General features: G+C 50.7%; 1 protein-coding gene across 3 annotated transcripts in view; it reads right to left on the reverse strand.

Annotated features, from left to right (window-relative positions):
* CCDC88C (coiled-coil domain containing 88C) overlaps positions 1-14,765 on the reverse strand; it is a 146,074-nt gene extending 131,309 nt beyond the window's left edge. For 2 of the 3 annotated variants that reach the window (XM_070358848.1, XM_005892612.3), the window contains exons 1-3: positions 14,535-14,765; positions 13,667-13,767; positions 4,680-4,788 (exon numbers count right to left, since the gene is read on the reverse strand). In XM_070358848.1, coding sequence (XP_070214949.1) covers positions 4,680-4,788; positions 13,667-13,767; positions 14,535-14,594 — 270 coding nt within the window. In that variant the 5' untranslated portion in view covers positions 14,595-14,765. Of the gene's footprint in view, positions 1-4,679; positions 4,789-13,666; positions 13,768-14,534 lie in introns of those variants that run through there. The other variant, XM_070358849.1, reaches the window with a different exon arrangement.
* Between the last annotated feature and the right edge of the window lie 1,759 nt (positions 14,766-16,524).

Genomic DNA, 16,524 nt, shown 5'->3' on the forward strand with positions numbered 1-16,524 from the left:
GCGATTTCTGCATCTACTACTGGCCATGTTTTCCTACGGGTTCTGCGATCAAATGAATGTACACTCGACATCCACACTCAAGGCTCTGATGTGACAAATGAACCATTCTATAAATCCAAATTTTACCTTAAAAGGACTCAGATAGAAAAGAGTTTGGCTGTTGAGTGTATCAAACAAGCCTCATGTGATGCTCTGGAGAAGGAAATGGCAACCCACCCCAGTATTCTTGCCTGGAAAATCCCATGGACGGAGAAGCCTGGCGGGCGACGGTCCATGGGGTGGCAAAGAGTCGGACACGACTGAGCGACTAAACAATAAACAACACGTGACTCTGGGCTCAATGCTGACCAGCCCAGGGGTCAGCCCCTCGACCAGGGGCTCGAGGCAGCACACGCTTCTGATCCAGGCCCGCCTTCCTTCCAGGTCTCTCTGCAGGTTTAACCATTTGTGGATGCTCATCCTGACCCGCCTCTCCTTCTTTAAAATTCAGAGACTGAACCAGGTGCTGTCCCCAAGGGCTTGTCCATCTATGGCTTCCTAGCAACCCCCTCAATGACACCCGTTCCCCCTGGTCACCTTCTCATCACTGCAGCCTCTCCTCCACCTGTCCTGGGGCAGACGAGACGTGCCTCCGTTTTATGTGATGGACAGGAGTCACCCGAGTTCTCACTGAGCTCTCTCTGCCCCTGGAGGCCTGGCTGACAGGGCCTCTCCCCGGCATCCCTAGAAACGCTCTAAACCACTAGGTTCCCACGAGCATGCATCAGAATCGCCTGGAGGGCTTGTTAAGCTGCAGACTGCCAGACCTCCACAGAAGGTCCAGGGAAGGGGCCAGACCTGCACCTCTGACAAGTTCCCAGGTGACACGGATGCTGCTGGTCTGGGACCACACTGGGAGGACCACCTCTCTGGCCCACTGACTGCCCCTCCTGTTGGAAGGATGTTAAGACTTAAAACAGCTGGGGAACTTCTGAAAACGCAGATTCCAGGTGCCAACCCCAGAAGAGTCAGAGCAGCAGTTCAGAGGGAGGCCCAAGACACCGATGGTCAGACTGAACCGGGCCACGCTGGTTCTTACCCACTGTCTGTCCTCTGCGCCAGAAGAAGGTCAAAGGTCAAAAAAGGTCAAAGACCTTTTTTTGTCTCTGCAGGCTTTCGGGAACAAAACCTGAGCTTCCTTGTGAAAGAAGCCCGTGCTATTGACTAGAGGCCCCGTCCCTCCTGACTTTCCCTGCCCCATGTGCCTCAGAAAAGAAGGGGACAGCCTGGGGGTGGGAGCAAACCACCGCTGGGCAAACAAAACCCGGGGCTGGATTCGCCGACCTCGTGGTGTCTACTGAAAAGCCATGGCAAGAGGAAGTCCCTGTCCCGAAAGGGGGACCTCCCACCCTCCCCAGTCACCCTGGCCAGAACCTCACTGGTCTCACGTCACCTCAAGCCCTCACAGTCTGTAAGCCCTCTCTCAAAAGGGGACGCTGGGCAGTACTTCTTTTGGAAAACTTTCTTGAATGTCACTCGACAATAATAACCGGTTATGTTTATGCTACAATTGTCAGGTGGGAGGGAAAAAAAGGCAGGATATGCAATTGTATATAAGGCATGACTACCACGGAATAAAACACAAAAACTATTCATGCAAAAACTGGAAGGAAGCACTAAAAATGTTAATAGTGATTGTCTCTGGGTGCTGGGGTTCTGAGCAGTTCTTTTCTTCTTGCGACTTGTTTGTTTCCTAAGGGTTTGTTTATAAAGAACACATATTACTTACATAACCAGAACTAAGCTTTATTTTACAATAACTTGGAAGGAAAAAACAACAGAACACTGCCCACACCTAAGCTGTGTCGGTGCAAAAGGGCAGTGTCCTGCCAGCTTCCTCCAAGTGCGCGGGGCTGACTGAGGGGCAGGGACGGCTCACGGCCTTCAGCAAGTGCTTTCAGCAAACACTGCTCCGGGCTGGGGTTGAGGCTGTCCACGCACACCAGCCCTACCGTCAAAGAGCTGCTGCTGCTGCTGCTAAGTCGCTTCAGTCGTGTCCGACTCTGTGCGACCCCATAGACGGCAGCCCACCAGGCTCCCCTGTCCCTGGGATTCTCCAGGCAAGAACACTGGAGTGGGTTGCCATTTCCCTCTCCAGTGCAGGAAAGTGAAAAGTGAAAGGGAAGTCGCTCAGTCGTGTCTGACTCTTAGTGACCCCATGGACTGCAGCCCCCCAGGCTCCTCTGTCCATGGGATTTTCCAGGCAAGAGTGCTGGAGTGGGGTGCCATTGCCTTCTCCAGAGCATCACCTGAGGCTTGTTTGATACACTCAACAGCCAAACTCTTTTTCATTTGAGTCCTTTTAAGTTAAAATTTGGATTTATAGAATGAACAAGGATGCAGGGGTCTTCTTTTCTACCTGTAAGTCCTTCAGGGCCCTGAGAACAGACTAGCGACTGTCTCCTTCCAGAGACTGCTGCCCATCTTCTAGAACTCGGCTCAGTGACCCCAAGAGCAGTAAACTGCCTCCAAGTACTGGAAAGGGTCTCAAGCCCTTTGGCCAACCCAGACTGGACTGTCAGAGCTGGCGGGCACCACGGCATGTGTGCTCCTGGGCCGGCAAGCCCAGAGAGCAGTACCTGCCAGGCCAAGCAGCCCGCAGTAAGCTCCTGAGTGCCGCAAGCTACACACAGACCCAGAAATCTCACCTCCATCCCAACCCTTCACCACGGCCCTCAGGGAGGGTTACCACCTCCCAGCCACACCTGGAGCGGGAGACACATCTGTCCAGAGCTGGGGATCTCGTCTCCAACTGTTACGACAATCCACTTCCTCTGGCACTTGCACACATCATGGAAAGCACTGTGTGAGTGCTAAGTCTCTCCAGTCGTGTCCGACTCTGTGCGACCCTATGGACTGTAGCCGGCCAGGCTCCTCTGTCCATGGGATTCTCTAGGCAAGAATACTGGAGTAGGTTGCCATGCCCTTCTCCAGGGGATCTTCCCGACCTAGGGATCAAATCCACATCTCTTACATCTACCCGACAGCCACTATGGCCACCAGACAGCCTGCTCCATGCCCAGGCCCAAGTTCATGGGCAGCAGCAGGTTCCATAGAATGTGGCTGTCATGTGGGAAGCACTAGCTGAGACCCACTGGCTGACAGCATGCCTGGCCCTGGGCATGGCTCTCCTAGCAAGGAAACAAACCCCCCACCAGCCCCCAGATCCAACTTGCACAGGGCTCCCCCCAGCCCTTCCTCAGCACAGCTAGCATCTGTTACTAAAAGCATGGACCTGGTGCTCAGCCGCCCAAAGGCTGCTCAGAGTGCCCATGGTGCTGGGCTTTCAACGGGCCCTGAAATGAACACCAGGGGCTGGCTGAATTGGCCATAAAGCAAAGGCATCCAGCACCCCAACCCCAGAGGGAAGAAAATGGAAACTATCAACTCAGAAAACCCATGACATGTCCACTCCCTCCTTCACCCATCTTTCCTCAAACAGCAGCACCTACAGCCCTCTGCAGGAAGCAGACAAGCACACGGCCTGACGCCACGGCGCAAACTCCATCCGGCCGCCTGTCCAGCGACCTCAGTGACCTCAGAACCCGCACGGCTGCACGAGGGCAGAGAGGGAAGCCACACCTGGCCAGAGGGCTTCCTCATGGTGACAGGGACCTTATGGCTCTGAAGATGCTCCCAAGCCCCAGAACCGAGACGAAGTCACAGCCCAGAAAGCCGAGGGCTAGGAGAGATCTCAGAGGCAGAGGGCTCCGTGAAACCCCAGCACGATTCCGGAAGAGAAGGGCTCTTGAACAGTGATTCTCAAACTGTGCCCCCTGGGGTCCTGGGAAGCCCTCCAGAGATGCCCTGGAGGGCGAGGAGGGGGCTGAGCAGAGGGCATTCAAGCCCCCACGTCACTCAGAGTTGCCAGGGCTTCCCCTGGGGCCTTGAGAAAATTCATATGGGGCTAAAAAGTTTCATGCCTAAGTTTGACAAGCCTGGGCTCCAAAGTGCACACTTTAAATCTACTTCCCTTCAATGTCTCCATATAAAGATCATGAACATCAAAGATCCTTGCCCAACTAGCCCAAGGCTGGGATGGGGGTTTCACAGCCCTTCCCCCTTCGGGCCCTCTTGCCTGACCCACCTACCGGCGAGCTGAGATATGGGGAGCATTTCCATATCTCAGAATGTTAGGCAGACACCCCAACCCTGAACCCTGGTGCTCCTGTCTGCCAACTCGGGGCTGGCTGATTTCATATTTCGCCCGAACACAACCCTTCTGTGGTCCCTTCTCTTCCTCAACCCCTTGAATCGCTCCTGTACAGACTCGCCGAGCTGTGGGTGATAACCGTGCAGGGTGCCCCTCCCAGAGCCCTCATCAGCCAGGCCCCCCAAGACTGTGAGCTGGGGCTGCGGCTGCGGACCAAGGCTCATCTCCCAGGCCCACCCAGCACCAGGCACGCTGTGGTGCACACGGCTCAAAGGATGTTCCCTGGGCAGAGTAAAGCAATCCCACCTCTGACCCTTCTCACAATGTCAGAGAAAAGATGCATGAGCAAACATGCCAAGTGTCAACAGGCAGCTAGCTGCCTGGCCACCACTTCCTCTCAGCTTCCTGTGGGGAAACCATTCGAATGAAGGTATTGCCGGACGCACAGCAGGACTCCGGGGGGTGAGAGGGGGGAGGACCGCCTTACCTGGTAGTAGGTCTTGATGTTTCTCACCAAGATGGTCAAGTTCTGAATGCGAAGGTTCACATCGTTGTTGACGTGCTTGTTGATGCGTTGATTTGTTGGCCTGGGATCTCTAGTGGGGGTAAAAAATGATGAGAATGGAAATTGCACCTCCCAGCCCCTGCCATACCCCATCCTACCCCCGAGTGCTGAGTCCTCTTCAAGCCTAGGTCACTATGCAGCTGTGGCGAGTGTGGCTCAGGTCAAACCCTAAGTCTGCTACTGCCAAGCCGTGGAACCCTCAGGGGAGACATGTCACTTTCTGCTCCCCCTCCCCAAGCACCAAGCCCACTACCTGCCCTTAATCAATATTATTGTTTCCCCACTGCTGGCAGCAGCCACAAACGACCGAGTGTCAATGCTGACCCTGAAGTGACACTGTATAAAAGTCAGCTTTTGTTGCTCAGTCTCTAAGTTGTGTCCAACTCTTTTGAGACCCCCATGGACTGTAGAGCCTGACAGGCTCCTCTGACCATGGGATTTCCCAGGCAAGAATACTGGAGCAGGTTGCCATTTCCTTCTCTAGGGGATCTTCCCAACCCGGGGATTGAACTTGTGTCTCCCAGCATTGGCAGGTGGATTTCTTTTTCTTTTCTTTTTTCTTTTTTTTTTTTTTTTTTTTAAACCACTGAGCCACCAATAACCTACCTCAAAATATATTTCAAGACTAAAGAGAACAGGACTTCCCTGGTGGTACAGTGGATAGGAGTCTGCCTGTCAATGCAGGGGACACAGGTTCGATCCCTGTTCTGGGAAGATTCCACATGCCGCAGGCAACTAAAGCACCTGTGCCCCAACTCCTGAAGCCCATGCACCTAGAGCCCCGTCCTCTGCAGCAAGAGAAGTCAACACATGAGAAGCCTGTGCACCTCAATGCAGGGCACCCCCTGCTCACTGCAACCAGAGAAAGGCCACATGCAGCAATAGACCCAGTGCAACCAGAAATAAATAAATATTGTTAAAAAATTGAGAGAGCTAACTTATTAAACAAAAGATAAAAAAGGATTAAAAGCTAAAAGCCAAACAAAGCAAATTATGTGAAATATCAAGAAAGGGGGGAAAATGGTACATTTTCTGACTTCATAAAAATCAGTAAAATCATCAATGTTCCACTTCACATGAGTCTCCTGTGTGTGTCGCCGAGTGTTCATGCCTGTGATTTACATTCCAGGCAGACACTTCTGGCTCAAAAAACCGCCACCATGAGTCTGTGACACTATGTCGTGTACGCCACACCCTACAAGAAATGCTAAGAGACACAGATAATTGATGTGGGAAATCCCCAAGTGTCATTTCTTTTCCAAACTCAGGCAAAAGGCAGGTCTGGTTGTGATGAAACTCAAAATCTGAATCAAGTGATTTATAATATCATTCATCTACATACAGGACATTTCTCAAAAATTCTCAGTGTTAACGATGTTATTTGGAGAACAGACTGGACAAGAATGGATTTTCGCTCCCCACTCCCCCTACATACCACACACTGCTTTCTTTTCCTAACAAAGTCCTCCCGCCCATTCGACTGTCCCAAGACACCATGAAGGATGTCTCATTCAAATGAGGGCTGTGTTCATGGTTTCATCTGTCATCCGAGCCCCGTGATGAGGGTGCTGAGCCTCCTGGGGGCTGGTGTGATGGAAGAGAAACAGGTCTCTTCCTCCTTCCTTCGTACTCATGCCCCTCGATGATGATAGTGTGAGCACAGGAAGGGGAATTTGGGGGAGTAAAGCAAATCAATTGCAATGCCATTTGGCTCTTTCAAAGCCAAAAATTTATACAAGATTAACCAATAGAAAAAAAAATCTACAAACTGAAATTATTTCAAATATCACTGCAGGCATAATTTCTTAATAACACAAGCTGTTTAAAATTCAACCATTAAGTAAATATTTGATATAAACTCTATGAGTCCCGACACTGTACAGCGTGTGTGCAAACCCCTTCATGAATCATGCTGCCATAATCAGCCATGGATTTTATTCAATCATCCTGCCTCCCCTAAAACAGTCATATGAGCACGTTGGGGCAACCAGAAGACCTCTTTTCAACTGTCCCCACTTTTTTCCTGGGACAAAGCTTCTTACTGTCCTCATATAGTACAGAGTCCTGCTAAGCCATTTACATGCCTCTTCTGGAGCTATTCATTACTGAGAAAAAAAAGGTTAACAGTTGCATGGAAATTAATTTAGCCATAGAGGAGGTATTCGGAATTTAAACCACAAAGGCATTTTAGCTAAAGAAGTATACCTAGCATGACAAAATAATTTATCTTACGGGTGCAATTCTCCTCCCTTTACTACAGAGACCTGAAGAGATGAGAGACAATTTCACAAAGTGATGAATGTGCTACTTACAACAGGAGAACTTAGGGCTTCCCAGGTGGCTCAGCGGTAAAGAATCCGCCTGTCAGTGCAGGAGACACGGGTTCGATCCCTAGGAAAGATCCCACACGCCGCAGGGCAATTAAACCCAGGCGCCACAGCTACTGAGCCTGTGCCCTAGGGCCCAGGAGCCGAAACAAGAGAAGCTACTGCAATGAGAAGCCTACGCATCACAACTAAGACCCAGCACCATTAATAAATGCATATTTTTTAAAAACATAGAACTTAAGAGAAGATGCAGGTCCCAGTTTCCATTAAGTCAGACGGGACCACCTGAAGAGTACCAGGAGCCAGAGGACCTTAGCAAACACGTGGATGTTCACTGCACGAGCAAAGGCAAAACACACACCCGAGGTCTGGGCCTGGGAAGCCATCAGGTGACGGGGGAGCCTCTGACCATCCCCGCTCTTAGCCTCCAGTTCTAGGAAGCAACAGCTAATGGAAGCAACATTCCAAAATATGCTCACATTTAGTACATGAATAATTAGACTAATTATCATGATCATTATCTTAGCACTCCTTCCTTTAACTATGGCTTTCAAGGTAAAGAGAGATTAGAGAATAAATTGAACAGCAGTCAACTCTGGTTAAGGAAGGCCTATCCCTACTTGGCCTAGCATTGCATAACCCCCTCCCGTCCTGGAGCAGGAAATGGGTCAGAAGCCACTGATTCTGGTCTGGAAATGGGCCCAGGATGGGTCAAAGTTCTCTAGGCTCCATTGGGCTCATCTGCCAGGTGACCACAGGACTCTTCCGGCCCTAAAAGCCTACCGTTCCAGGAAGGCCAGGGCTGTACTGGCCAACGTGGTTCTTGATCCCAGGAAGATCACAGAACTACTGCAAGACTGTCTCCCTGAAAGCCATCAAAAGCAACAAGGCTCTTCTTTACATGACAGTCCTAGAACACAAAAGGCTGCCAGTCCCACACCGGGATGTGTGGGGCGCACAGAAGATAGGAGAGAGACACGGGTGCAAGAAAGTGTCTAGGAGCTTGTCCAAACTCGGAGACAAACAAGGCCAAAGTGCAGGGCCCTGAGGGCTTTCTTCTTGGGGAAAAAAAAAAATCACTCTCCCTAAAATTTCAAAGAGAACTATAATTTAGACTTATAGCAACCTTGTCTCCCTCCTTTGAGAAAAGGTTAGCCCTGAACTTTCCATCATATTCCAATGACTCCTAGATTTAAAATTGAATCCAGAAAAAAAAAAAAAACCCGAATCAAGAAACCATGTTTGGGGACTTCCCCGGCAGTCCAGTGGTTAGGACTCCATGCTTCCAATGCAGGGTGTACAGGTCCAATCCCTGGTCGGGGAACCAGGATCCCACATGCCATGTGGTGTGGCCAAAATGTTTTAAAAATAAAGAAGAAATTATGTTTGATACAGATGATAGAGATACTGATAATCTATCATAGGTTGAGCCCAACATTATATAAAAATACATTAGGAAGATATATGTATATACCACAGATGACATCTGGGAGGCACCAGAATATTAATACTACTACCTTGACATGGTAAAATTATAGGCAGTGTTTGTTTTGCTCATCTATATGTTTCTCCTGAAGGAGGAAATGGCAATCCACTCCAGTAGTCCCATGGACAGAGGAGGCTGGTGGGCTACAGCCCATGAGGTTGCAAAGAGTCAGACGTGACTGAGCATACACATGCATCTATGTGTTTCTACCTTCCTACAACGAACATGAATTTTTTCATTTAACTTTTACAGACTCAAGGCCCCACGAAGAGTGTCACATGCTGCAGCCATCAAAGAATATCACTTAAGTTCATGAGTAAAAACTCTTTTTGCTCCAAGACTTTAGCACCAACACAAACTCATTCAACTAACAAGTATCTGCCCCTTTATACTCAGCTTTAACATCTGCAAAATGGGAACATAACTCCTCTTCTGGCACTCTAAGGAAAAAACTTATGTTCAAATGCTTTTTATTTTTTTCTCCCGAGAAAAGCACTTTTTAAAAGATATACTTATTGGAGGATAATTGCTTTACAATGATGTGTTGGTTTCTGCCATACAGCATCATGAATCAGCCGTAGGTACGCATATGTCCCCTCCCTCATGAACCTCCCTCCCATCTCCTATCCCATCCCACCCCTCTAGGTTGTCCCAGAGCACCAGGCTGAGCTCCCTGTGTCATACGTAAATTCCCACTGGCTATCTCTTTTACATATGGTAATGTGTATGTGTCAATGCTATACTCTCAATTCGTCCCAACCTTTCCTTCCCTTACATAAGGTAATGTGTATGTTTTAATGCTGCTCTCTCAATTCATTGCACTCTCTCCTCCCCGCCCCACCCGGCTCCCGCTGTGTCCACAAGTCCATTATCTATGTCTGCGTCTCTATGCTGCCCCACATATAGGGTCATCAGAACCATTTTTCTAGATTCCATATATATGTATTAATATACTATACTCCAAATGCTTTTTAGAAGCTTAAGAAACTCTTCCATTGGCCTGCAGATATTTCCAACTTCTGAATAATGAATATATTATTCATAATTCTGCAGCTAGCACAAGGGGTTAGAAAGGAGTCTGAACAAAGCAAATAGTATTGGATTTAACGTAGGCCTTGCCCAGGTACAAGCTTTCAGTCCCAGTTTCCAACTGCACTCAACAGCCACTGCATCAACTCAGGTGTCCACTCTCATGTGGACAGATGCACACCAGCACAGGCATGTGTCCACACACATAAAGCCAGCTTCAGGCCTCGCTAACAATAATGATGACTGACATGATTGACATTTGTTGGGCATTTCCTATACATGCATATTCATATTTAATCTTCCCCAAATCTATAAAATACCATCCCGCTTATTACAGATCAGGAAATTGAGGCTTAGAGAGTTTAAGTAATTGGCCCAAAGTAACAGAACCAGTATAGCAGAGGGAAGACTTGAATTTGTCTGCCTGATGCTAGAGTCAGAGCTCTTTTTTTTTTTTTTTTTTTTGAGTATTTTCTTTCGGGCTTCCCTGATAGCTCAGTTGGTAAAGAACCTGCCTGCAATGCAGGAGACCCTGGTTCAATTCCTGGACCGGGAAGATAGGCTACCCACTCCAGTATTCTTGGGTTTCCCTTGTGACTCAGCTGATAAAGAATCTGCCTCCAATGTGGAGACCTAGGTTCAATCCCTGAGTTGGGAAGATCCCCTGGAGAAGTGAAAGGGAACCCACTCCAGTATTCTGGCCTGGAGAATTCCATGGACTGTATAGTCCATTGGGTCGTAAAGAGTCAGACAGGACTGAGTGACTTTCACTTTAAAGTCTTTATTGAATGTGTTACAATATTGCATCTGTTTTAGGTTTTGGCTTTTTGGCTGTAAGACATGTGGGATCTCAGCTCCCTGACCACGAATCGAACCTGCACTCCCTGCACTGGAAGGCACCTGTCTCAATCACTGGACCACCAGGGAAGTCCCTGGAGTCAGAGCTCTTAATTTTCCTATGAGACTGTGAAAAGCACGTCCACAGTGAATTAGACATCTTGTTTTCCCCTTGGGGACCAGTAGGTACCCCGGGAAAGTGCATTCACAGAGGAGCTATTCAGCAAGTTTTCCCAAGCCGCTCCATCCACACCACTCAGTGCCTCACTTCATTCAGGAATTCTCCTGGACCTGGGCCTCCCCTGAAAGCTGAGCCCACAGGGCTTTCCTGCTTTCAGGCACTCATGTCACCGAGAGGCCTGGCGAGAGACTACCAGTCCAGCCTTCTTCCGTTCCCAGAGACAATGCCCAGGTGCAGTCACATGACCCCCAGCCAGCCTCCATATGGCTCTCAAGTGTTAGGTAACACCCCTCTTGTCTGAGCTCTGGCAACACATTAGCACACTGCTCTCTGCAATTTTCTCAGCTCCGACCAACCTGGAGAGAATTTATCAAAAGAGGCGAACTGCACACAGTAGGGGCTACCAGCATGGGAGATAAGGCACAACAGCCTTATCGCTTACCCACTAGTTAGCCTGACACTTGGCAGAAGTGAAAACAGGCTTGGCTTAAGTACAGTGTTAGATGTGGGCTAGGATGTGGCTCCCACAGTCCAGTTTTCCCTCCGTCTCGTTAGGAGAGGGCTAAGACTTAAGAATTATTAAGAGCCTAAGAACATAGCGGGAAAGTAGACTGGAAAAAAAAAAACTTTTCAGCAGCGATGCAAATCCTTCCTGGACTAAGAAGGGAGACACGTAACTACATAACTGACACCAACACTTACTAAGTGGCAGGCACTGTGTTAACTGCTAATACAGCACTCACTTCATCCTCACAACCATCTCTTAAGGGAGGTACTTTTCCTGCCCATTTTACAGATGAGGAAACTGACATGGTAGTTATGTGCCCAGCAGCACAGGGCTTGCATGAGACCTAGGGTTTGAAGGTTACACAGGCTCTGAAGGTTACACAAGCAGGTTACACAGGCTTTTGACACTAGGACTAAAACTTTCTTTTTAAATTGAGGTCCTTTTTACACAGGGTGAAATGCATGTATCTTAAGTCACAGCTTGATGAGTTTTGAAAACTGAAATATACTCCAGTCAATACATGGACCATTTCTACCGCCCTTAGACGTTCCCCTGTGGACCTCCCTGGTGGTCCAGTGGCTAAGACTCCATGCTCCCAATGCAGGGGGCTCGGGTTCGACCCCGGGGTCAGGGAACTAGATCTCACATGCCACAACCAAGACCTGGACCAGCCAGCCAAATAAATGAATAAGTACTAAAGAAAAGAAGTTCCCTTGTGCCCCCTTTCCGATCAACCCCTACCTACTTCCAAGAGCAAACAATGCTGATTTGTCACCTGGAGCAGGGTTATTTTGCTCACTCACTCAGTAAACAGCATGCAAGTGGCACCTCCCTCCTTATGTCCTTCTAGAAAGCCACCCAGCTTCCCCACTGCTCTCTTTCTTGGTGCCTAACTCTGGCCAGAGGACCCAGAACCATTGCTTGAGGCCTGAGAAGCTGCAAACATATCAGTTCTCACTTGCAGGACCATTACCTTGGCACATCACAGAGGAGAAAGTAACACTGAAAATTGTCAAGGGGAAGGGAGAAGCCCTTCACACTGCATTTAGCTTCGGGGCTAAGTGTGAACAAGTGATGAGCTGGCATTTCTCAAAGGAATGGTCCAACAGGCTTTCCTGATTTACAAGCAAGTGGTAAACGCTTCAGGAATTCCAAAGGTCAGGGAAGAAAGAGAAACAGTCCCAGGGCTTTTGTTCTCCCCTCGCCTGGGTGTAAAACTCTGAATGAAAAAGCCGGGGATACTGCTGGTTTTTTTAATTAAACAGGACAGGTTGAAATTTCACTGGTTGTTGCACCAACTGGAATCCAGCAATTTTGGGGGGTCTAACAGGATGAAGAGGGGAAATAGTTGCCAGAACTTGAATGTGCCATGAGACAACCCCAGGAAAACTCCTTCTTGTGAACTGAGAAGTGCTGCCAAGCTGACAAGAGATTCGTCATTTTAGAATCTAATCAAACTCAAGACAGGTAACATTGGTAGTGTCTTAAAAAACATTAAAACTGAGATGTCTCTGCCACAGCATGACATCAAGTAACTTATTACGCTACAGGAGCAATGACCTCAGGAAATTGTTTAAAATAGATCTTTGTAGGTAGATCTATTTAAACCTCTTTCGGAATATACCAAAGCTGACCCTTCCTCCTCCCACAGGGGGCCACAAATGCAGCTGATTCTCATCAGCTAATGAGTTCCTGGCTCAAGATGACAACTTGCTTAGCTGCAGGTGAGTAGGTGAGCACAAGGGCCTGATCCACGGAGAACATTGGCTCCAAGTGCCTATGAATCATACAGACACTCAGTTCCAATATGTTCCCTGCACTTTCTGAGTTAAAAACAGAACGCAGTGGCAGGAGCCAACACCTACATGTGGCAGGCTGTCAATCAGACAGGCGCTGCAGAATGCAGCAACAGGAAAGGATGTGGTCAAACATGCTAGCAGGTGTAACCTCCACCAAAACTCTGTTTAAACCCAAGCCTCAAGACAAAGAGCACCAAAGCATTCTGGCTCCCCAGGCCTCTCCCAACACAGTGACTTTTCAATCCAATTTATAAGAAGGAACTTAACCAATTGCACTTGCTCTGGGGCAACTGGAAACACAAGATTAAAGGGAGGCAGAAACACAGGCATCCTGACCTTGAATGAAACTTTATAGTCACTCACGGATGCTCTGGTCCCACCCGACACTTCCTGTAACCAAACACTCTCCGTTCGTTACAGCTCCTTGCCCCCCAAAAGAAAGGTTGTTTTTCTTTTTTTTTCTGTGTCATTGTCATATAACATGTAAGTCCCTGAGTTCCAAGTCAATTGCAACATGTGGATGACAGTCACTCAATTTCAAATTCCTTTCACCAAACATCTGACCAAACTACTGTCCTGGAGTTCTTCACACCCAACAAACCAGGAAAAGACACCATTAATACCGAAATACCAGTTCTCTGCCCACATGCAGAGAACATTGCAACTTCACATTCTATTTCTACAAACTTAAATTCGACTTTCCGAGGCATCATTCCTTCCTTTCTCCCGGAAGGTAACTCACATTTGCAACATGATTTGGTTCAGAAAGATGCCATCCGCTAAATCCATGTACATGGTCAGGTTGTCCTGGTTGCCGCTTCCGAATGGGCCAAAAGTTTTCACCTGTGGGGAGGGGAACGCAGAGAGTAAGGCAGTAAAAGTCACCCCTACGCGCTCAGTCTAAAGCTCTCCAGGTGGGCAGAGGCCCTGGGGGCAGAAGGGAGTCACCCACGGCCACCCACCCTTCCACAGCACCCTTCTCCCGGGCCTCGGTCCCCCTCCCCGTGGCAGGCAACGGAAGCGAGACAGCAGAAAGAAAACTTCCTCGCCACTTTTCTGCGGCGTCTCAGAGCGGAAAGAAAATAAACTAAAGGGGACTTTTCAATAAATTTCTCACGTCTCAGATCTATTGGAAATCACAGCGCCCACCCTAGCCTGTACACGTTCTTACTCGAAACCCCCTAATCTCCACTGCCCTCCACCCGTTGGTCTCAGGGGTTCAGAAACTACACGAGGATATCTTAGGGGAGTGGGTCCTTTTTCCAAGAGGTCAAGCCATGCGCCCAGGGTGACCACTAGGACCCTGTCGCTCCAGGGCCGCCGGCCCAACGCCCTGGCGGGAACAGGTGTACCCGCTCAGCACCCCCGCCCGGCCGAGAGCAAGGCGGGGTCCTGCACCCGGCGCGCCGTCTCCAGAGTTGGAAATAACCCCAGACCCCGGGACACTGACCGCGACCCTGGCTGGGGGTGGGGGACGGAGGGCACTTGATGAATCCTCTGGGTCCAAGGGCTACCCGGGGCCCCGGCTGGGTCGGGTTTAACTGCGATCGCCAGCGGGCGGGAGAGGAGCCGGTGCCCCAACAATGGGGCGGGGAGCCAGGCACACTCACCCAGGTCACCAACGGGCTCTGCAGGAAGAGCTCCATGAGCTCCGAGACCGTCACGTCCATGCTGAGGCTGCGCCCGCCGGCTCCGCGCCCCGCGTCCCCGTCCCCCGCGCCGAGGCACAAAGCGGCTCTGGCAGCGAGCAACCGGCGCGGGGTTGCGGCGGCTCGCGCCCGGGAGACAAAGGCGGGGCGCGAGCCCACGTTCCGCGGCTTCGGCGGCCCCGCGCCCCGCCCGGGGCTGGGGGAAGGGGAGGGCCCGCCGCTCGGGGAGGAACAATGCGGGCGGCAGCCCCGCCCCTTGGCGGCCCAGGGCGATCGGCGCGCCGCCTCGCGGTGCTGGTGCTGGTGCCGGGCGCGGGCGCGGCGGCGCCAGGAGGGGGCAGCGGCCCGCACGTGTGCAGGGGGAGGGGGCGTCCCGGCCGCCCGCACGTGGGGCTGCCGCCGCGTGCAGATGCAGAGAGCGCTACCTCGGCGGGCTTGGGGCCCCAACACGTGGCTCCTAGCTGAGCGCGTGCGTCGGCCACCCGGCCCCGGCGCTCGGTGCGGGCCCGAGCGCAAAAGAACGTGGGTCCCAGCCTCTGCCTCCCCGGGTGCGCGCGTGGGAGACCGAGGGGGAGCGGGGTGCGCTGCCCACCCATGTCGATTCGGGCACACCACACGCTGGAGGCCCAGCGGAGCCCACCACCTCCAGGCTGGCGGCCCCCAAGCAGGTGCAGCGCATCGGCCGCGCGGAGCCTCCCAGGTGCCGCCGAGGCCCCGCTCGGCTCCGTGGCGACAGGCCCAAGCCCGCCAGCCTCAGGTGCTGGGGTCGACCTCGTGGGCAGGTGGGGCGCAGGCCCGGAAGTCAGAGGAGGAAAGTTGGTGTTGAGTTTAAGCCGTAGGAGCGCGACCTCTTGCGCCCCACCGTGCCACCTCCCAGGCTGCTAGCCTTTTAGAAGTTACCGCAGAAAAACGCGTGTTGTGGCCGCCCCGACCTGGACCCGCCCCAACTGGGACACCCCCTCCCTCCAACCCCAACACCACCGCCGCTTTGCCAAGAGTGAAGCCAGGTTCCGGATTCCTACTTGGAGGACGTAGCGGCAGCTTGGTGGTAGGCGACAGGAAAGAGCACAAGTGCCCCAACTGGATGGAAAGCCAGCCCTGGGCCCAGACCCACACCTCCCTGCTGAGACAGCTGCGGTGGATCTGGCGGGTCTCTGCCACCTCACCTTGGGCCGGTAATAATTTCACACTACGATCATTGTTCAAAACATTTTACACAGTTAAACTAGTCGAATCCTCAAGAGTTTCCCAGGTGAGCCCACCGGTGCAGTATTGACCTGGAAGCGCCTAGCATAATTGGTGGCGAGTATACAGTAGGCGCTAAATGGCTGCTGGTTGGTTTGCATGTGAAAGTTCACTCTGTCAAGCGTTGGGGCTGCGGCATCTGCCGGTGAAGTGTGGAATTGCAGCCGAGTTCTGTGGTACTTGAGCGGGTGACGGGGTGAGATTGTGACCCTGCCAGGCTCCTCTGTCCATGGAAATTCCCAAGAATACTGGAGTTGGTTGCATGTTTCCTCCTCTTTCTGGGATCTTTCTGACCCAGGGATGGAACCCGGGTCTCCTGCTTTGGCAGGCGGATATTATACCACTGAGCCACCCAGGGAAGCCAGCCAAGTCGACTAGGGGATCCCTAAAAAGAAGTGCCGAATTCAGGATGATGGAAGGGAAAATGGGAGACTGAAGAAGAACTAAAATTTCGAGTTTATGTGGTTTTCTTGTGCACCAGAAATTCATAATTCCTAATTGCCTATATCATGAAATCAGTTGGAAAATTGATAAAATATGTATTTATGTCCACTTCTGTTTAAAAGGCCCCTGTTCTGTGCGGCTGGGATTTTTTTTTCCTTATTGATCCCAACTATTCTGGAAAGACAAGGAGGCGATCTTTAAAATTATTAGATAAGCATAATCTTTCACACTAGGAAATACATTGGACAAATGCTTTTCTGAC

The sequence above is a fragment of the Bos mutus genome, chromosome 21 (assembly GCF_027580195.1).
Source record: "Bos mutus isolate GX-2022 chromosome 21, NWIPB_WYAK_1.1, whole genome shotgun sequence".
In the NCBI taxonomy this organism is placed as follows: domain Eukaryota; kingdom Metazoa; phylum Chordata; class Mammalia; order Artiodactyla; family Bovidae; genus Bos; species Bos mutus.